This window comes from Columba livia, chromosome 1 (assembly GCF_036013475.1).
Source record: "Columba livia isolate bColLiv1 breed racing homer chromosome 1, bColLiv1.pat.W.v2, whole genome shotgun sequence".
In the NCBI taxonomy this organism is placed as follows: Eukaryota; Metazoa; Chordata; class Aves; order Columbiformes; family Columbidae; genus Columba; species Columba livia.
The window spans coordinates 185,114,999-185,136,583 of NC_088602.1; the positions used below are offsets into that span (position 1 = coordinate 185,114,999).

General features: G+C 42.9%; 1 protein-coding gene across 1 annotated transcript; it reads left to right on the plus strand.

Moving 5' to 3' along the window:
* The first annotated feature begins 274 nt into the window (after positions 1 to 274).
* Positions 275 to 20,720, plus strand: CAV1 (caveolin 1). The gene is made up of 3 exons (XM_065048786.1): positions 275 to 524; positions 1,425 to 1,589; positions 18,352 to 20,720. Exons 1-3 carry the CDS (start codon positions 495 to 497, stop codon positions 18,691 to 18,693), a joined length of 537 nt encoding a protein of 178 aa, XP_064904858.1. The 5' UTR covers positions 275 to 494; the 3' UTR covers positions 18,694 to 20,720.
* The last annotated feature ends 865 nt before the right edge of the window (positions 20,721 to 21,585 follow it).

Consider the following 21,585-nt stretch of genomic DNA (forward strand, 5'->3'; position numbering starts at 1 on the left):
GCCCCCCCTTGCCCTTCCTCTCCGCTCTCCGCCCCACCCCGCCGCCCGGGCCGCACGCAGGCACGGTCGCCGCCCCCCCAGCCCAGCGGCAGGGACCTGCTGCCGGGGGTCGCGGGTGGCCGGGGCAGGGAGGGCAGAGCCGAGGGCACCCCGTCCTTGTCGTGTCCCTGGCCCTGTCGTGTCCCTGTCCTCACACACGGCATGGCCCAAGCATCCGGGACCAGGTCCGCCCGCCTCCAGGTTGCCGGGGCAGAGCTGCTTTCCCCACCCACCCCCGGCGGCTCCCAGCCGCGTTGCGATATGCCGGGCCCTACCGCGGCTTGTCATCAACCCCAGCCAAAGGCAGGGAGCAGCCCCTGGCCGGCCGCCAGCCGTCTCCCTCCCAGCTACCTCCCCCTGGCCGGCCGCTCCGCAGAGCGGGATCCTCTTGTCTCCGGTCCTACACGTTATAGCGCAGAAACCCACGGCAGAGCCGCCAGCCAGCCCGGGGCAGCATGTCCGGTACCAAATACGTAGACTCGGAGGTAGGACCGCCGGGGAGACGGAGCCAGGAGGCTGCGAGCAGCCCCGCTGGTTGCCCCGCCGCCCTCCCGCCCGGCGCTGAGTACCTGCAGCGGCTCGGTCCCCCGAGCTTCGCGCCCGCTGCAGCGCCCCAGACCCGCAGAGGAGCGGGGCGCGGGGGCAGCTCGGCGGCGGTACCAGCGGCCGGCGGGGAGGGCGGACAACCGGGCGTCTACGGCAGGGACAGCGGGGCAGAGTGACCCGGGGGTTCGTCCCTTGCGGCCGGGCCGGGGCCGCGGTGCGGACGCCGTGGTGGCAGCCGTACGGTGAGGGCAATATACGTAGGGCGCTTACGGCGAGGGTGCCGGGGTGAAGCGGGCACGGTGATGGCTGTGCGGGGAGGGCAGTGTTGTGAGTGCAGTACAGTAAGGACAGTACGGTGAGGGCGTTGGGGTGGTTTGGGCACGGTGAGGGCGCAGTGGCTCCGGTCCGCGCGGAGGGCTGTATAGCGAGGGCAGCGTGGGGAGGGCAGGATGGGGAGGGGGCTGTGTGCTGTGTGGGGACCCCCGGCCGCTCCCCGCGCTGTCTATGGGGGCCGCGGCTGCGCTCCGCCCTGGGGCAGCGTCGCGGAGCAGGGCCGGGCGCGGGCGGTGCGGGGTGTGTGGGGCGCGGCGGGGCGCGGGCCGGGGCCGCCTGGCGGCGGGAGCCGGTGCCGTGCCTGGTACCGCGGGGGTGTGGTGTGCGCCCCGCGGCCGCGGTTAAATAGCCGGGGCGAGAACTGCCCCGCTGCGAGGCATCCACCGCTCCGCGGGACCCGGGGCCGCCTCCCCCAGCCCGCCCTCCTGCGCGGCGCGGCGCTGCCCTGCCCTGCCCAACCCTCCCCTCCTCGGCTCTGCCCTCCCGCTCTCCCTCCCTCTCCGCAGGGCTTTCTGTACACGGCGCCCATCAGGGAGCAGGGCAACATCTACAAGCCCAACAACAAAACGATGGCAGATGAGCTGAACGAAAAGGCGGTGCACGACGTGCACACCAAAGAGATCGACCTGGTCAACCGAGACCCTAAGCACCTCAACGACGACGTGGTCAAGGTGAGGGGGACGAGGCGGGACGGGACGGGACGAGGGGTGATGCCCTTTCTGGGCAGCTGCCTGTCCTGTCGACGCAGAGTACGCGGGCACTGCCAGGGCGACCGCAGCCGGCGAAACGTTTCCCTCCACCTGCTGCAAGAGGGAAAGGACAGGGGGGCGTTTCGAAAATTGTCTTTTTTTAAAGAGAGAGGGGGTGCAGGAGAGAGGCGGGCAGCGCTGCAGGTCAGCTCGGTGGAGCTCCTTGCAGAGACGGGTCGCATCCTCCCTCGGGCTGCCCGTGCTCTCCCCGCCGGGAGCGGGCCGGGCTGGGGAGCCCAGCCTGCGGCGGCCCTCCGGAACAAGGGGCGTCCCGGTGCGGAGCTCCTGCAGCGGTGTGCCGGCAGGTCAGCCCTGCAGCTGGGACGTCGCTCCCGGGACTAGGGGAGCGGGGGGAGGAAAAAGTTTTGTGACCTTACGTAACACCGGCAGAGAGATTTTCCTTCCCTCGGGCACGTATAGAGGCAGGGAAGGGAGCTGGTACCAGACCAGTGCAGTCTGAGCTTGCTGTGCTGCTGGGCATGGCCTGAGGGACAGATCATGTTCCCTAAGTCAAGTGGGTGAACAATCAGAGGTCTTCGTGGTCTTTTGGATTTGTTTCCTTGTTTTGTTTTCCTTGGTATTTTCCCTTAATGCAAGAAATTAAAAAAGGAAATAAGATAAGGAAAATCTAACTGTGGCCTTGTCTGGATTTTTTGTTTGGATTTTTAGATCAGAGTTTGACTGCTTTGACAAATCAGGGTTGATGGAGATTTTTGCTTGAAGTCAGTTTGGTCAGAAAAAAATAATAGTGATTGTTTTTCTCCTGGCAGATGAATTTTATACTATGCTTGTGAAAATTGAGGATGGTGTCATCTGGGCTTGTCAGAACCTAGGAAAAATGGGAGTTGCCCAGCTGCAGTGGGTGTCTAAGCCACTAACTGGCTTTTTAGTGTCCGGTAGAGTCCGAGTGTGTGCAGTTCACCATGTTTTTCGGTCAGTAAGTGCCATTATTGAAAAATAGAAACATTTTATTGTTTCCAGAGAATCAAAAAGTTGAACTCTGGTTCCTGAATGTATGTCAGTAAAATGATTTATGATATGTGCAGACAATATAGCAAGGTCCCAAGTAACCTCAGATTCCACTGATTTCAACACAATTTGAAGGTGATTAATATGACCAGCCATTGTGCTGGGTCAACACTAAGAACTATCCCTTGGAGCAGGCTGTATCTTTAAGGAACCATTGTCTGTTTTGCCATTTAGAAAGAAAAGGCATGAAGTTTTTATTTGTTTAGGAAAAAAAAAAAAATAATCTGTGTACCTATTGGCACAAATTTTCCATCAAAATGGTTGATTTTAAAAAGGAGAGAACAATTATTTTTTTTTCTGCTACCCATGGAAGAGCAGCTGAATAGACAGGGAATGCAACAGCTGAAGAATGAGACTGCCTCATGTCTTATTGCGTACATCAACAGAAGAAGTCCCCAAAGCAACCAAACCTTCTGAGGATGAGTCATAGCCCCCAAGCAAGCAGAATCTGGGTGTCCACAAACTTAGCTAGGGAAAGAAAGATCCTGCTGGGAAAAGAAGGAGACCACTGATGGAAAAAACTCCTAATGGACTTGAAAGAAACTGAAGGGTACAAAGCCCATCCTGCCCTCTTTGCCTCCCAGAGGGGCAATGATTAAGAAAATTTGTTACGTCAAATCATCCAAAAAAAGTTGAAAAGTAAGAATTATAGGAATAGAAAAACAAGATTTTTGGGTTTTCTTTTTGAAATAACTGTGGACACACACATAATTGAAAACAAGCAAACAACCAGTACCACCTTTGCGTCATCAGGAGAGCTCCTGGTAGTCACATCAAGACACGGGAATGTATCAAAATGAACTTGATGTTAGCCAGACAGTATCTATTTTGCATCATAAAACCAGCAGCATTTGTAAAAAATGTGAACATTGTAAAGTAGAAGTGTTCTCTCTTGTTACAAAGATAAACAAGAACTGCTTTGATTTTTATGAGTATTTTATGGATAGGTTCAGCCTGAAAAGTAGAGAGAGGAATTTTGCCACTATTTGAGTTTATTTGGGCACTGCTTTCCAGTTCAGCTTGTTAGAAGTAGCTATAAGGTTCAGACTCAGTACCCAAGTGACTGGCTCAGATTGGGGTGAGGATGCACACATTCAGTTACTGCTTTAGTTATCAGTCTGTGATCCTCTTCTGTCACATATCTGCCTTTACTTCAGTTTTAAATCATCCAGGCAGAATTTAAAAAATACACTTGTACAACAGAAGGAGTCCCCATTCTCAGTCAGCTACTGAAAGAGGAAAAAAAAAGTGTTCAGTGGTATTGTAAGCCAGAAGTACGGTTCAAGCTTAGCTCAGTTTCGTTTATAGCTGTTGCATTTTTCTAGATTCAGAACCTTCTGCTTTTTACCCAGCATTTAATGTATTTCTTGCCACTTGATTATGAGGCACAATAGCATGGAAACTGGGGACAAATCAGTCAGCCATGAAATAGAAATGATTAGACAGAGAACGAGGAATCTGCTCTGTAAGCAGCTCTCTAACAGGCCTCAGTGTTATCTGCATTCAAATACTTCCCATGGCACATTTAAAAAATAACCCTTGCTTGTGAGAAGCAAGAGACACGTTCCCTTGATGTAAAACACACAGCATCTGCTCAGCTTCCTCTGCAGCAGGTGCAGGGTGCAGGCAGCAATGTCATAGGGATCCAGGCAAGAGGGAGAGACCTGATCGAGATCCTTGTATGAAAACTAGATGCATGGAGCAGCTTTATACTTAAATTACTGGTAACCGTGACTTTGCTTATGGTTTATCTTCAAATGAGCCTCCAAGAGGAAACTAAGTGCTGGAAGGTTTCCAGAAAAGTGGGGCAAATGACTGGATTTCTGTTCACAGAAGGATAGAAACGAGGTCTTGCCTAACCTGAGGTCCACGGACAACGGAGTTGGCAGCTCTCTGCTGGAGGAAGCATGATGTAGTCAAATCACCAGGATTTCCTTCCTGTTCTAATTCCTTCAGCGGGGAGCAGGAAGGAAGGAGTTTCTTCCTCGCACGGCTGCTCTCGTGTGTCACTTTGGCAGGGGGAGAACGTGCAATGGTGGTCTCATGCCTTGAGTCATTGGCTTGTGAAGCAGGCTAGTCCTGCAGGAGTCGAGGAGGGAATCTGGCAAGGGAGAAACAAGCTCTGTGCAGCTGGGAGCTTGCTGGGAGTCATGCTAGTGATTATACAGCTATTTTGCCTCACAGTTGTATATATTTCATATGTCTTTCACTGGATGATTGTACTGTTGGACTTGTGTCCCACAGTTTTTATTTACGTGTGATGCCACGCAACAAACAGGATAGAAAGCTGTTTGTTTTGTTTTGTTTTCCCCTCATTCATTCCCTGATGACCTAGGACTCCCATGAAGGTGTCTGAAGTTCAGCCTTTGCTGTCCCTGTTTCCCAACACAATATTTGTGTTTTTTAAGAGTATGTCTAAATTACAGCCTTCCAACTCCTTGGAGTTCAAAGTTTCTCAAAGTATCTGTGGTCATGTCTGCACAATGTTTAACGAATTTGGGAGAAGCGGAGGAGAGACCCAATGTTCTTGCAGCGTGCGCTTCTCAGCACTTCCGTGCTCAGGGTGGGGATGGACTTGCCAGCCCTGCAAAGTCTGCTCCTTTGGGACTAGTGAGGACCAAATGTGCAGGCACATCTGCAGCCAGATTACAGTTTTTTCCGACAGTGTTGTGCCAGGAAGAAAGGCCTGTGTCTGGCCTACCATCTAGAACATAATTATTATTTTGTTTCAAACAAGTGGTGTCTATCTGCTGTTTGTTGCATAAGAGTGCTTTTCTCTCTGGAAAAAAATTCCAGTACTTGGCTAGAGATGTAAGGACGCAGAGCTTTTGTACCAAGTTTTAAACAGTTATGTATTCGTGCCTTCCACTTAAAGCTACTCACTGCAAGGAAAAGTCTGGAGTTTTTAGTCGGATGTTGACAAATACCATAACATCCTTACGTAGGCATTAGGAAGGAAAGCCCTACTCAGACATTTTAAAGCCATTTACTCTTTCTGCCCCTTTCTAACTAAACAAACAAACAAACAAAACCTACAAGATTTGAAAAAAAAAAACAAAAAAACACAAACAGTTTGCCATTTTATTTAATCCTTCACAATTATGATCCCTCACTTTTATCCTGAGCTCGGTGTAAGTGAAACAGAGAGATGAGCAGGCAGAGCACTTCCCATCTCCACACCTGAGAACCTCCTGGAAGGAAAGCAGGAGTCGTCCCCTGCTGTTTTCGGATGGGAGGGCTAAGGGACTGAGGACTATCACTCTGATGTTACAGCAGGCATCAGCCTGGGAGGAACATAATTCTGCTCTTCAACATGGTAAACCACAAGAAAAGGTGCTTTTTCTGAAACAAGGAGTTAAATTAATTTTAATGCAGACCCCCTTTCATTGCTTTCAGGTGTTGCTAAAAGGCCCATAAAAACAGGTAAATACATACGTTGATAAATATATGAATAGAAATGTGTGCATGTGTTCTAATCCAAGCCCGTCATCTGGACCCTTGCTATGGGCAGTGGTGGAAGACAGATACCTCTGGAGCCAGGTTCACATCAGAGTTCAGGCCTAAACATGGGACAGAATGAGCAGTTCTCTTGAAGAGTGTGTTTCACTCCATTGACGGTATATGCAGCCTTGACATGACACCTTACTTTTACACAACTGCTTTTAAATGAAATAATTCTTAATCTTTGTTTCTTATTAATGTCCAGCTGTGGGGCTTATATTTAAAATGCAAGAATATTCAAATGTTTGACTTTGGCTATCCACGTGCTACAATTCTGCTTCAAGTGTTTCATCCAAGGCTAGTGTGGGAGTGAGAAATTAAGACATGCAGTCATTACGAATGTCAGTTTATATGAGGACTGAGTAAGGCCTTAGAGTTCTGAAAAGCTGTTTTCTTTCATAGGCATTAGGACTTCCCAGACATGGAATTTCTGAGTGTCCGTAAGATTACAGATAATAATAGCATTTGTTACCATGAAAGCATCTTTCTCAAAAAAATGTGTTTGCATTTAAGCTCATAGTATTATTAAAGCCTTATGCATGGCCCTCTTGCTTAGCATGGTGAACATGACTCATAACTCCATAGCAAAATGTTCATTAGATGGCCATGGGGACAGAGCCAAGGATTCAGCATGGATGTTCCTTTTGTTAGAATTTATTGGATGCTATCTTAGATTCAGAGGAAACAAATAATTTTCATTTCTGTTAAATTCGACAGACTTCAGTAATACATTAGAAAATTTTAAGAATATGAATTAATTTTAGATTTTTTTAGCCCAATATATGGTTAGAAGTACCACCTTCTGTTGCAGAGAGTATGGACATCTAAAACTGAAGAAAATTATTAAAATCCAAAACTCTCCAGGGGAAAGAGGGATAAATGTGTATAGTAGAGTGATCTGCCCATGAGGTCCACAGTGAGAATTTGATCTTTGTTTTATTTTAAGCAACAGAGAGAAGAAAATTCAGATAAATTTAAATGATTCCATAAAACTTGTGATCTCTAGAAAAATGAAGCAAGATATAGTTCTGAACTACGATAAGTTTGCACTTTCCACAGCTCTCAAGCACCCTTGTAGTAAACAGAGCGGCGTGAAATCTACATTGGCAATTGATTTTTTGAGCTTTTTGATCTAGAACTACCATATTTCTTTTCTATTCCAGACAAAAGGCAGTAATAGAAACCAGCTTGGACTAAAAAGGATTTGTCATCTTTAGGATTAAATTAAAGTTATTCTATTAAATTTAATTTATCGGGGAGGCAGGTGTAACTATTAGTCTCTTTAAATTTTTCTGGCAGATTTCTTATGAAAGTGTCTTTTGATAGTTCAGAACAAACTTTGAATTTTATGCAATATCATGCTTGTCAGAAATTATGTCATCAGATTAGCAATCAAAAGGACAAATAGTTTCAGTACCACCATCCCCACTCTAGTGAGCACATTACTTGATAAAACTTGCACTCAGTTTTATTCAAGACTGTCAAGGAGCTGTGCTATAGATCTTAACAGGGCTGTAAAATGACAGGGTTTGTCCGTAGTCTTCTATTTACCTGGCCCATGTACTTTATTTTCTAATAAATGGGAACTGAAGAATTCAGCTTCATAGATAAGACGTGAGAAGACACTTTCACAGCTGTAGGTGAAAGCATCACATTCCCTGTCCAGACTCCCACTGTGCCGAATTCATACTCGGAGTTCCAGAAAAGCCTAAGGAAGTCTCATAGAGGGATTGCAACACTTCCTCTGTCAACTTTGAAATCCCTTCTTGGAATTCAAGCAAATGCTACAAGAAAAAAAAAACAAAACAGTTTTCCTTCAAGATGAGGTTAATATCTCGTGTAGACCTCCGCCATGAAGTCTCCTGTTATTTTGTGAAGTCCAAGTTCATGTACCTCTGTTCTAGTGCAGTTTAGGACAAGATCAGAACTGTAGACTAAGGTTATAATTGTTTTTATGAAATATTAAAGAAATAGCTGCCTCATATTACAGGCTGGAGAGTTGGGCGGGGAATAACCTAGTGAAATTTAACAAGGGAAAGTGTAGAGTCCTGCATCTGGGCAGGAACAACCCCAGGTTCCAGTATAGGTTAGGAAATTACATATTAGAGAGCAGTGTAGGGGAAAGGGACCTGGGGGTCCTGGTGGACAACAGGATGACCATGAGCCAGCACTGTGCCCTTGTGGCCAGGAAGGTCAATGGCATCCTGGGGTGTATTAGAAGGGGGGTGGTTAGTAGATCGAGAGAGGTCCTCCTTCCCCTCTACTCCGCCCTGGTGAGACCACACCTGGAATATTGTGTCCAGTTCTGGGCCCCTCAGTTCCAGAAGGACAGGGAACTGCTGGAGAGGGTCCAGTGTAGGGCAACAAAGATGATTAAGGGAGTGGAGCACCTCCCTTATGAAGAAAGGCTGAGAGAGCTGGGTCTCTTTAGTTTGGAGAAGAGGAGACTGAGGGGTGACCTTATTAATGTTTATAAATATATAAAGGGTGAGTGCCATGAGGATGGAGCCAGGCTCTTCTCGGTGGCAAACAAGGATAGGACAAGGGGTAATGGAATCAAGCTGGAACACAAGAGGTTCCGCTTAAATTTGAGAAAAAACTTCTTCTCAGTGAGGATGACAGAACACTGGAACAGGCTGCCCAGGGGGGTTGTGGAGTCTCCTTCTCTGGAGACATTCAAAACCCACCTGGACATGTTCCTGTGCGACCTCACCTAGGCATTCCTGCTCCAGCAGGGGGATTGGACTAGATGATCTTTTGAGGTCCCTTCCAATCCCAAACATACTGTGATACTGTGATATTTAGAGATCAGTAATTTAAGATTTTGCATAGGAAAGACCACCTTCTAACAGGAGAAATGCAGAGGTAATTTTTTTTAGAAGTAATGGAGAGGCAGCTAGGCATTGCTGCTCACTCACTGTCAGCAAGAACCGTATTCAGGTAGAAATGAGAGAAAAGGTGAGAACAAATTACACAGATTGGCTAACAAGAATTGCTGTGGTTAACAGAAATGTGTTTGTGGGTAGTATACCTACTTCAGATTCTCCTCTCCTCAGACTCCCTTTACAAATGATAAAGATAAAAAATTGTTTTCCACATCTAAAGCACGCTGCAAAGCTGCCTGTCTCTCTGCACACTCTACTAGAGAGTCTAAGGTCACTATATTTCCTTTTCCCATTAGTGCCTAAATTTAGGACAGTTGAAGCTAGAGCAAGCTCTAAAAAGTTTTACGTAATAGGAGTTTATTACTTTAATAGCAGGTCTGTAAACTTGCTTTGAGGGCCCTATAATAATATTATATAAATGATGTATAAAATAAAATGTAAAAATATGATATAAAATCTCTTTACATGGTAACTTCACTTTTGTCAATATTTCTGAATTTTTGTTAACCCCAGACTGCACTGGAATGAATAAAATAATTCCCATTATCTTTAGTGTAGTCAAAACATCACCTCAGTGTTCACGCTGATGAATAAATATACTTCTTTAAACACAGAGATGGACAGACATATGTGAATGTACATACACCCAGATGTATCTGAGTTCTTTGCTAAAACAGCTGTATCCAGCAAAGAATTGTGGAACATGTAACAAATAAATGAAGAAAGCTTCTTAAGAGTTTCTCCTTGGGAAAACTGCTACAGTCTCCCAGTTTCCAGGGAGGAAAACAGCCACTTTTTTTTTTTTCTGACTGCTTACTCTGACAACATGCATGTATTTTCCAAGGAACTGGCTGACATGACATCCCCACCTGCGCAGGAAGTCTTGCTGTGTTTCAGAGGAGCGCAGGTGTCTCCTGGAGACTGATAGTCTTTGCTTCTGCTGGACTGTATGGAAACAGGACAGGCTAGGGCTTCAGGAGGAGATCTCTGGAGAATGCCCAGTTGCTCCAGTGCTGACCCATTGGCATTAGTTGCATTTTTCTCATGAATACTTACACGGATTTTGATGAGCCTGCCCATCTGATAAAACAAAGCCCATCACCAGGGCTTTTCTGATATGTAATCAGTAACTCAGCATGGGCAGGGAGCAGGAGGTTGTTCTCTCAGCAATTAGTAGGAAATTGTTTTTTGGCTATTTTCATCCATTTTTACTTTGTGAAATGGTGACCTGCAATCACAACCTATTTCTAAGTCATGGCATTATTTAAATTGTTCACAATCCATTTGAATATTTGTTATGCGTGCAGTAGGTGTCAGTCCTTACTCGACTGGTTTTCTTTTCTGGCCAAGAAGAGTGTAGTCCTTCAAATCTACTTTCCAACATTAATATCTTTGTTTATTAAAGCATTGTTTGCTTTTCGGGGATACTCTGTAGTGCACAGGAAAGATTCACTATATCAAGACATCTGCCAGAAGAACTCGCTTTACTTGCCATATTATGGGAAGCAGGCACTGGTAGACAGGGAATGTAATGCAAATTCATTGGTCAGTTTGAACAAGTAACTGCGGTGAAACAGTTCTGCTTGCTTGTTTAGAGTTTCCTTTGCCTTGAAATTGCTTGTCATTTTTCTGCATTTAACCAGCTTTACACAAAACTATGGTCCTAGCCACCTGCACTTATGGCACCTCTTTTTTTTGTTGATAGCCCACTGATCTGGCTAGTGCCCAGAAGAGCAGTGTGCTCTGAAGGCAGAGTTCAAGGCTGACGGGCAGAGCCTCATCTTGCTGTAACCCAGTCTAGAGGGGCTCTTGGGGTTCCCTTGTTAGATGCTTGCCACCATACCAAGAGTCAAGGTGATTTATTGCCTTGTGATGGAACTTATCCCATCTCTGGACACCGTTGGATGTTCATGTTTTGTAGTCACCCATGATATAGCCTGAGGCTTATATGAATATGCTGGAATAGAATAAATTTTACCTTAATAACACACCTGACAGCATCTAATGTTTGCTGTTGAAAACAATTATTAGTGAGGAAGTAGAACATCCAGGCATCCTGAAGCTCTGTGTTTTCAGGAACAAAGTGCCAGCTTCTCTACTAACTGCAGGCAAACATTTGCTAAATGGAGATTACACAGCTCTCTTAAAAGGGTGAATGATTTTTTTAGAGTAGAAACAAGTGAAAACACTGTTCAAGTTCCTATAATTCCATGCAACCAAGGCATGGCTATGCATCCTCAGGGAGAGCACTGGACCCCTTTGCAGTGGTGGCAACCAAGCGTCCTCCCCTAACTCTTTCATGTAGACCTGGCAGCCATGAGGTGCTACTGTGTGATACACCACACACTTTCAAAATAGTGAAGCCTGCTGGTGTCTGGGAAGGGAGAGGAGCAGCTTTACCCCTAGGAGTCCCAACACCTCCCATGCTCTTTCCCTTAGATTCAGTAGAAACAACCTAATATGCTTTTTCATAATTTTCTGATAAACCATGGTAATGGTCAGGAAGACAAGCACTAGCAGATGTAGTAACATGGTATTTCAAAGGGTCAAGGAAACATTTAGATGTGTAGCTGATACCGCCGATTTAACAGAATGATTGTGATCTTATTGCTTAGGGGATTTTTTGCTTCTGCTGTGATACTTTCGTTTTCCAAGCACTGTAACTGTCAGCTTTAAAGTCTCAAATAGTATGTGGAAGTACACAAGCAAATAATGATCTCAGGTGCTCATGCATTTTCTAGTTTTTGATAACATGCACCACAGTCTTCTCCAAAGTTAGTAGTGCTGCACCTGTCCAGAACATCACCTCCCAAATGTGACTCATGATCTTTTATACATTTTCTTCTGATGAATGTTTCTTTAAAGGAAATTGAATGCGTTGGGAAGTTTTACAAATTGCATTTATAACAACAGAAAAAAGAACATATGTGGGTTTTTTTCTATATGTCTGTTTCAAGTCTTACAGGGACACAAAGCAATCTGGTGAAACAATATTATACTTACAGTCTTGGTAGCAGGAGAAAACCCGTCTAAAAACAGCAAAGGGTGAACAGTAAATAAAGTTTCCATATTATGTGCTAAAAATGTAAAAAAAAGAACAAACCAAACCAAAACAAGCTAGCTTGTGACTCCTTCTTGTATAAACATATATTGAGACTTGACTATAGCCCTGGTCTGGCAGAGCATGTAAGCACACTGACATCAGTGGGACAGTTCACATTTTTCAGGTTGTGTGCATATTCAAGTAGTTTGCTTGACTGGAAATATTTGTGATCAATCAAGAGAGATCTGGTAAGGATCTAAGCATCTTTTCATTGACTCCAAAGGGTGTTGGTGGCACTCAAATATGTAGTCATCCTCAGTGCTTGTTTGGGTTCCTCCTCAGTGGAGTAGCGGTGGTGCCTGCCCATGCGAACACGCAGCTACCACACTCGCAGATTTAACTAATTATAGTTGCAATCACAGAAATGTAGTTGAGGTCAAAGCCCTCATAAAGTGCTAATGCACTTAATAATTTTTTTCTGATAGATTTCACACGGTAAATTTTTCTATGTAATGGATATTACAGACCTCTAAAAAACAAACTTCTGAGGAGATGCACAGCTGTTAAGTAGACAATTTGAGGTTGGCATATATCTCACTTTTCCAGCCTGCCAGGTTTTGATACATAGGAAATAGAGTGGCAAGGTCAACAGGTCAACTATTTTAATATATAAAGCTTATATCCCTGAGTCAGCTGAGATTTTTTAGAAAAAACAATAACTTCACAATGCAAAGCTTTTTTAATTAATAGGGTGTTTTTTTTTTAAACAGACTTTGAAAAAAGAAGACAAATTCCCCATACCATTTCCTTTTCTTGTAAATAAATCTCTTTTAGAATCAAAGCAGGTTCCTTAATTTCCTGATACATGTTTAATAAACATATGCAGAGCAAAAGAAGCTGTGGTAATTCTCATAGCAGAATCAGACAAAAGCTTCAATCAATGTAAAAACTGGCTTTACCAAACTGAATAGTAGGAAACAAAGAATAGCTGAAGTCAGGAAGTGTATTGTAGGCATGGAACAGTAGTTGATAGTGTTTAATAGCTTTGGCTGAAACAGAAGGCCATAGCGAGTTATGAGCATCCTTTGGAGGGTCAGAACAAATTTCCTTTACTTCTCTCCTGTCACAAGTGAACGTGCTTGTGTTTCGTTAGCTTTACAAATAACTCACTGTGATTTCACAGGACACCCTGAGAGCTCTAGAGGAACAAACTGCATGCTGAACATGCAATATGCTGAACGAGACTGGTGCCTAACCTAAGCATGCCTTTATGTAGATAAAACAGAGTTCCTCACAGATCTACATGCACGTGATGCTTTGGCAAAAGTGGCCTTGAAAACAATACCCTAAAAAAAGGTATCTTATCCTTGCAAGCCAGTTAGGTTCATTTCCAGAAATGAAGAGTGTCCTTCTTCTCTAGAGTCATATTTCTGGCCACTTCTCTTTCTCCTGTCAGTCCTATTTTTACTTAGTTCAGTTGGACTCTCGTTATCAGTCTGATGGCACTCACCGACACCGAGTGCTACTGAACTAAAAGCCAGAGGAGAGTAATAGGAGAGTGTGAGGAGTGAGAAATCCAAGTGATGTAATGTAACCTATAACAAGGCAAAATGCATCCAGTCACCTATTCCTGGTCTCTGTGAGTGAAAAACAGGATCTTTCATGGGAGTGGTTCAGTGCAGGAAGAATCTGGGTAATATCTCAGTTCCTGCAGTGTAAGGACTTATCTCTACTGCCTGAACAGTGAAACAAATAGAGCGTTTCGCAGCCAGTAGATCTGTACATGACCTGTTAGCAGCTGAGAAGTAGAAGAGCCCAGATTACCTCAACTCTTTGCCTGTCTTTATTTAGACTGTATGCTGCTGCGGGTAAGTCTGGGTTTGGACAGCACCACAAATCACAGAATCACAGAATGTTAGGCATTGGAAGGGGCCTCAAAAGATCATCCAGTCCAATCCCCCTGCTGGAGCAGGAACACCTAGATGAGGCTACACAGGAAGGTGTCCAGGTGGGTTTTGAATGCCTCTAGCGTAGGAGACTCCACAACCCCCCTGGGCAGCCTGTTGCAGTGCTCTGTCACCCTCACTGAGAAGAAGTTTCTTCTCAAATTCTTCTCAACCTCTTGTGTTCCAGTTTGAACCCATTTCCCCTTGTCCTACCATTGGTTGTCACCGAGAAGAGCCTGGCTCCATCCTCATGACACTCACCCTTTATATATTTGTAAACATTAATAAGGTCACCCCTCAGTCTCCTAATGTTCATGTTCATGTTCCAGTCAAAGATAGACTATCTTGACACATATAATTTCATAACATTCTTACAACTTTTAGGGAGATGACAACTTAATTTTGACTATTCATCTAAGAGTTTTTAGAGTTGCCAGGCTGTTTTTCTGACCTTTCACTCTCAATTTCAGTTTGGTGTCTTCCTCATTCAGAGTAGAGAAATGTGGAATATGGGACTTGAGGAATAATGAAATGGGAAAGATACAGCTGTGGTTCCTATAGCACCATCTATTCAGCTTCTGTTCATTGGTAGAAACATTCCAAGAGCTGTTAAAATTGCTCCAAGGAAGTAACCTTTTGACAATTGTTGGTTGCATGAATATACCACTATTATAGTCTCACAGACAGATTGATTCCTGTGTACTTTTAGGACAACTGTGTATGGCTTGAGCTGGGAAATCCTGGCCAAAGATATATCATAAATGTTCTAATATTAGCATAATCTCTTGGAATGAGGACAGGGCTCTCCATCTGGAAATGTTATATGGCATGATTCTTCTGTCAGCTCCCCATGGAGCTGAACAGAACTCCTTGAATGTCTTGGAGCACACAACAGGCTAAATGCATTATTGAGAATCACGATTACAGAAATTTTACTCCTTGATTGTAAACAAATTAATTTACTGGCTTCTATTTTTCAGTAAAACATTCATTGTCATGAATTATTTTGAAAGAAATCGAATAACGGGCCAGTCTTACTATTTATTTTAAAAGTCTAGGAAATTCACATTAACCTATACTTTCTTTTTGCATGCTTTGCTGATAAAAATAGGTCACACTTAGCTAAATTAAAGATGTAATCATGAAAAGGCTGATGAAGCTCAGTGTAAGCTTGCTTTCCTGCTGGCTTGATTGGCCAGTTAAAACAAAAAAAATACAGGAGAGATTCTTCCACAACTGAACTGACAACTAAGACTTTAGGCATGACCTTGAATACTCCTCACTGCATTGAACAGCTGTATGGTGCCTCTGTGCACAAACTGGCTCTGCCAAGGATCACAGCATCAACAAGTGGGAAGCACACAATAAACTGCCGGAAGTTTTACTATAAGAAGGCTATGCTCAACCATGTAGTCTTCATGTAGTATCATTTTTTGAGAAGCTACTTCTTTTTTCTGTAATAATTTTGGGTTTTCTCATCATCTGCTGATCTTTGTTACCTGAATTTGAGACAAAAGTTGATAATAAGCCATTTGCTTTGAAAATGAGCTGCCATGGGACATGGGCTACAAGGCAAAGCTTGCTTTCAAGTAGCTGCAGAAACAGATAATATAAGCATGCTTGCTTGTATACCAAAAAGAAAATACAATTGCCCCATGAACTCAGGTGTACATTTTTGCAACATGTATAGTCAGTTGAATAAGAATTATTTCAGTGAACAATATGCAGATGTTTAAATCATCTTAATATTTTTTGTGTGTGTGAATAGATGTGAGTTAGATGCCATCAGCAGGAGGTATTGTTAATATTGACTTCCCAATGTATATATCTACAGGCTTCTCTTCTTTCCTAAAATCCCGTGACTGATAAAAGGACATCTGATTGCTTCATTTAGTAAAAAGATCACAATACATCCAGGAAAGTTTCTTGCTCTGTCTTACTAGACTGCAGCTAACATTTAATGGCTCTTTCCAGTAGTTATTTTATGGCCAGTGTACTTCAAAAAGCTATTTTTTTGTCAGTTGTTTAGTCCCCAAACATGAACTTTTATATCTGATGATGCCATAATGAATGTTGAGAGTATATTGTTGCCTGCGGTGCCTTTCCCAGAATCAGAGATATTTTCACCAGTGCTTCAATGTTGCACCTGCCGAAATTACAGAGCCCAAATAATTCCCAACTTCCTGTGAACTCAGCAGTGAATGTCATGTATTTTTATGGTGTCTTTAGACACTGATTTCAAGGAAACTGTTTCCTAAGGTTTGTACTAAAAATTCATACGTACAACCTACAGAAGCAGAAGTTATTTCATATGCATAGAACTATTGCGAAGAGAGCCATGACTCAATCTCTCTTTTTGTTTTCTGTTTTTGCAGTTATTATTTAAAATTATACTGTTCAGTTTCAGAAAGTCCAAACAAGCATTTGGTTCTGTACATCTTTGCAGACAAGTGCACAGCACTGGGGTGTGTTCATTGGGTATGTGGCCAACACAAATTCTGCCATTGGTTTCTGTGGAGACAGAATTTCAACTCATGCTACCTTTAGATATGATGATGATGGTGGTGATGAATTCCCATCCTGAAGAATCATAGGTCACTTTCAGATCACCAGAGCCAGTTCAGAGTAGCAGATGAAGAGCAGAAGGTTTATAGTTTGTGTTATCTGATGTCCAGAGAGAAGCACTGGCAGACAGTGATGGTGGCACAGCACAGAGCAGTCAGAGAGTGATATTTCAGCCTAGCAACAGGTTGAATTAAGGCAGCTGGATAATAGACGTTCAAGGTAGTAGATGTCAGCTGATTCAGAAATTTCAGAATTTTGTTGTTTTTGTTGAAGAAACTGGAAAGTCCAGTTTTGTTGGTGTTAGGTTTTGGTTTTGTTTTATTATGTTTTTTGTAGTGAGATGGTAGCTTCTGTTTGGAGGCGATTGAAGACTCAACAGGAGAGAGGGAGGAGTTATTTCCCATTTTTGTATAAATTTTAGATTAATAGAAGTGATTGTGAGCATTTTCCTACAGTATAAGCAATACTTCTACCTCCTTCCAGCATGCTAAGGTACTGTTGCCTGAGTTTCTCAGGCTGTTGGCCCGTGTCATACTTACCCTGCTCCTGTAAATCTTCACTTACAGCAGCAGCAGCATCTCACTTTGGGATCCTGTCCCAGGAATGTGATTTCTTTTTTTTCTTTCATCTGATTTAAACAGCCATTTAGTTTCTTGCAGAGGAATTGTATTGTAATGTTCTCTTTCCTGTTGAATGCAGCACCTATACAATTGGCTGTGCTTACTAAATTAAATATCCTGTATTGTGGGTTATATCAAACACATTTGTGTGACAAGGAGCTGAACCATCATTGCAATCCTGTTAATTTTCTAATAGAAATGTTTTGACAATTAAGCTTCCTGAATAGCTCGGTATTTCAACAGAAAGCAGTAAAATATGCCTGCTGGAATGCACTGCTTCCTTAGGTGACTTTTTGAAAGATTTATGAATAGTTAAAACTATGAAATATGTGGAAGAGTGTGTTCCTTCTAAATATTAATATGTTATCCTGCCCATGTCTTCCACAACAGTGTTATCACATAAACACTATAGGCTAGAACAAAATGGCTCTAATGTGAGGAGCCTCCTTGAGTTTAATAAGATGGAAGAGCTCCCTAACTCTTTTAGACTAAGGAGGAGCTCGCTCTGCCTGATGCTGATCCAAATCCAGCATCTTACTTTTCAGTCAACTGACGACTATCTATGCCTGTTTCAAAGTGTGTATTTAAATAGCTAGCCTCATCATTTATTCACAGTCAAAATTCAGCAAGGCTATATAAGGAACGATTGGAAAATTGGGGCGAATAAAACACATTTTATTGACGCATGCTTGAGGTGTGTAAAAAGCCAAAGTAGTGACTGCACTTATTCCATTCATAAAGATGTGAAACAGTTACATTAGCCAATGAAAGCATGATTCTGTTCACCTGGTTTGTCCCTTAGGTCTGTAAGAGATGAGGAAACTGTATACAGTTTTGTGGACATCTCCATCTCGAAGTTAGATGTCTAATTTTGAGCTAATCATTAAGGCTCTCTGGTAGTCACTGGAAAAATATAGTTGCTGAAGATTCATGGCTTAAATGATGTGTTAAAATGGGTTGAATCATTTTGGGATGTAGGATGTACATGCTTGTGTGTTTTGTTGCAGGTGACCATTGCTCTTCAGAAAAGGTGTTTCTGGAATCCACCCTTGATGCCAACATCTGACTGACCTGACTTTATGTTCTTTGCTGCAGATTGATTTTGAAGATGTGATTGCTGAGCCAGAGGGAACACACAGCTTTGATGGGATTTGGAAGGCCAGTTTTACCACCTTCACTGTAACAAAATACTGGTTTTATCGTTTACTGTCAGCAATCTTTGGCATTCCTATGGCTCTCATCTGGGGCATCTACTTTGCCATTTTGTCATTCCTGCACATCTGGGCAGTGGTGCCTTGCATAAGGAGCTACCTGATTGAGATCCAGTGCATTAGCCGCGTCTATTCGATCTGCATCCACACGTTCTGCGACCCACTGTTTGAGGCCATAGGCAAAATGTTCAGCAGCATCCGAGCCACAGTACGGAAAGAAATTTGAGGGACATCTCAAGAAGACCCATCAGCCTAGGAAGGGGGCAGGGTTTGTGTGTTGTTTGAAGTGTTTTGGTGCCAGTTTTGTGTTTCCCAAAGCAAAGTACAGCAACTGGTGGTGGATATACTGGCCCAAAACAAAGAATCACTTGCTCAGTTTCTTTTTCTACTGTTTATTCTTACTGGACTACTTGCTTCGGGTATTTTTTTCTTTTTTTTTTTTTTTTTTTTTTTTTTTAACTTCAGTCTGCATTTCAAACTAACCTTAAATGGTTATTCTTCCATGCCAGTTGCATATCATTTTGCTGGCTGCTCAGTTCAGAGACTGAAGTGTTGTTGGATGACTTTTTATCTCACCCTGCATTCCTTGTGAGATAAATCCACAGTGATACTGAAGAACGACAAAAATGCTTTCCAACACTGTAAAGCCATTCATTTTATTGTGGCCAAAGAGCACAGAGCTATTGAAGCAGAAGGAACGTGACCAGCTGGCAGGTTTTAGCAGAATGTTCTTTTTCAATTGGATTGTCAGTTGACTGCAGCTATTTACAGTCATGGCCAGATATGGTGCACTATGAATAAATTAGTTAAGTAAACAAATTAATTAACTAATATATGTCCTGAAAATCTAACACTTTATGAGGTTGGAGACATAGACATGTGAGAGCTTTTCATGTGCATAAAAAGCTTCAGTTGGTGCCTTTCTTTCACATTCTCTCTTGGAAGTTTGCATCCAGCCATTTCTCAACCTTTGCTAGGATTGCAGAAGCAAACTGCAGTTGAGAACTAAAACTGGTCATTATGGAAAAGTTTTCCCGACTGTGACTTATAACACCTCCCTTAGAGAGCCTTTAGGTGCTTATCTCATAGGCTTCTTTTGGTTTTGCAAAGTATTCATATAAATGCATATTGCAGGTCTGCCAGAGATAACCCTGAGTTACAAGAAAAATGAAGGTGTGCCAAGCACAAACCATATGAGGCCAAGCGGGGGCTGGCCCAGAGATAAACTTTTCTGTCAGCTTTCTAAATTTCCCTACCAGCAGCAGTCAGCATGCCACTAGTACATAGATTATTTTCAGGAGGGTTGATCTTTCCTGAGTCAAAACTAATCCATCACTAGAGATGGTTTAGAAACTTTACACATTTGTGGGTTGTTTTGTTTGCTTTTAGCTAAGCTGCAACATCAGGAAGTCTTAAAGGGAGGGTGTTGTGTGAAACTGCCACGTTGCAAAGTGCGAGGCCTAGAAAGCAAAGCCTTTGCGACATGTTGTGATGCTGTGACCTGCAGGAGCTTTTTGCCCTCACAATAGTACTGTGTTCAGAGACGCTCTCTGCATCCTCATATGGTTTGCCTGAAACATTTGTAAAAATAGTTGTGAGGCTGATCAGCTTTATTGTAAACCAAGTTGGGGCCTGAGCCTGCTCCAGTTGGGATCTCCAGCAAACCACTTCTTGACCTCGGAGAGTGCAAGACTTGCCCTTGGGATGAGCATGGAGCTGTCTGGTACACCTACAGCTTTTTTATTTAGCGCTGATATTTCACATATTGCTTTACCTAACACGGGAGTGCCTTCGGTTCAATTTCTGCCAAAGCATTGAAAGCTTTAAGAAATGCTGCATTTTTTATTGGGGGAGGGAAAAGGGGAGAGGGTGCACAAAAAAATTACGAAGCTATTAACTACTATTGTTTGCATTTAAAACAGACACTGGTATGGATATAGTTTTATGTTTTTCTATGTACATAATGAAGAGTGTACTATTATAGATTTTTTTCAGTATTAAAAACAAGCAAGATTGTAAACAGAAATATTTTATCTTTTTATGAGGAAAATCACGCTGAAGAATACCTTGAGTTACCATATAAACTGTATATCCTGAAAGATGTCTGTTCACTTAGAGTTATTAGCCCCTAATCCAAATACATTGCTGATCCAAGACATTTACATTGTTGTTATACGCTTACAGATATAACTGACACTTTTTTAAAATTCTGCATGTACATTAAAGACTACAATAAAAAGATCTTTAATGGTAGCTCCTGTGTGACTTATTTTTCCTTGGAAGTCATGTAAAAAGTCTGATTTTATTAGAAAGAAAAGCCCAATATTTCTTGATACAGAAACAGAAAGTGGTGTCATTTGTTTCTCAAGAAAGAATGCACAAAACTATCATCTTGATTTGTGGTTCAAGATCTGACTCAGGAAGATTCTTCCCAACAAAAAAGTGACATTTTTTCCCCAAGTAAATATTTTCTACTGCTAAAAAAGTAGGCAGCAGGACTAGTGAATACAGCATTAAACTGTTTAAATGCTTGGTGTTCTTCAGTTTCCCTACATTTCAAGTCAGGATAATGTTTACTTATTTTGATAATAAATAAACAGAATGGTATCATAATATAGAGAGTTGGTTATAGCTCATTTTACATAGAAGAATTTGGCCATCCAAAATTCAGTCATAGATTGTCCCGATGATAGCTCCTCAGTCAAAGTTGTTTAAAGTTTTCTTTTTCAGTCCAGTGGAAACAGGATTGTTCCTAATAAAAGCTCATTAGCTTAAGCATTTAATGTATGGAAACAGAGGAAGGACAGCTTTTATCCAGCTGTGTATAGACCTAGCTTGTGACAGGACAGTTCTTTTCTATGGTGTTCCTGCACAATACCTGTCACACGTTAAACTAGTACACAAAAGCCCAACAAAACATGCTATTACATTTTGGCCTACAAATCCGTTCACCTTATTTTAATGTTCAAATGGCAGATAGCAGCTTAAGGTAGTCTGTCATATGTCCTTGGCTGTGGCTGGCTGCTCTACTCATCCTGTGGGTCACCAGTTCTTAAGTAGTGCTGTTAAGCTTGACCTATTTTCCTTTGAATACTCAACATATGAAGACAACATATGG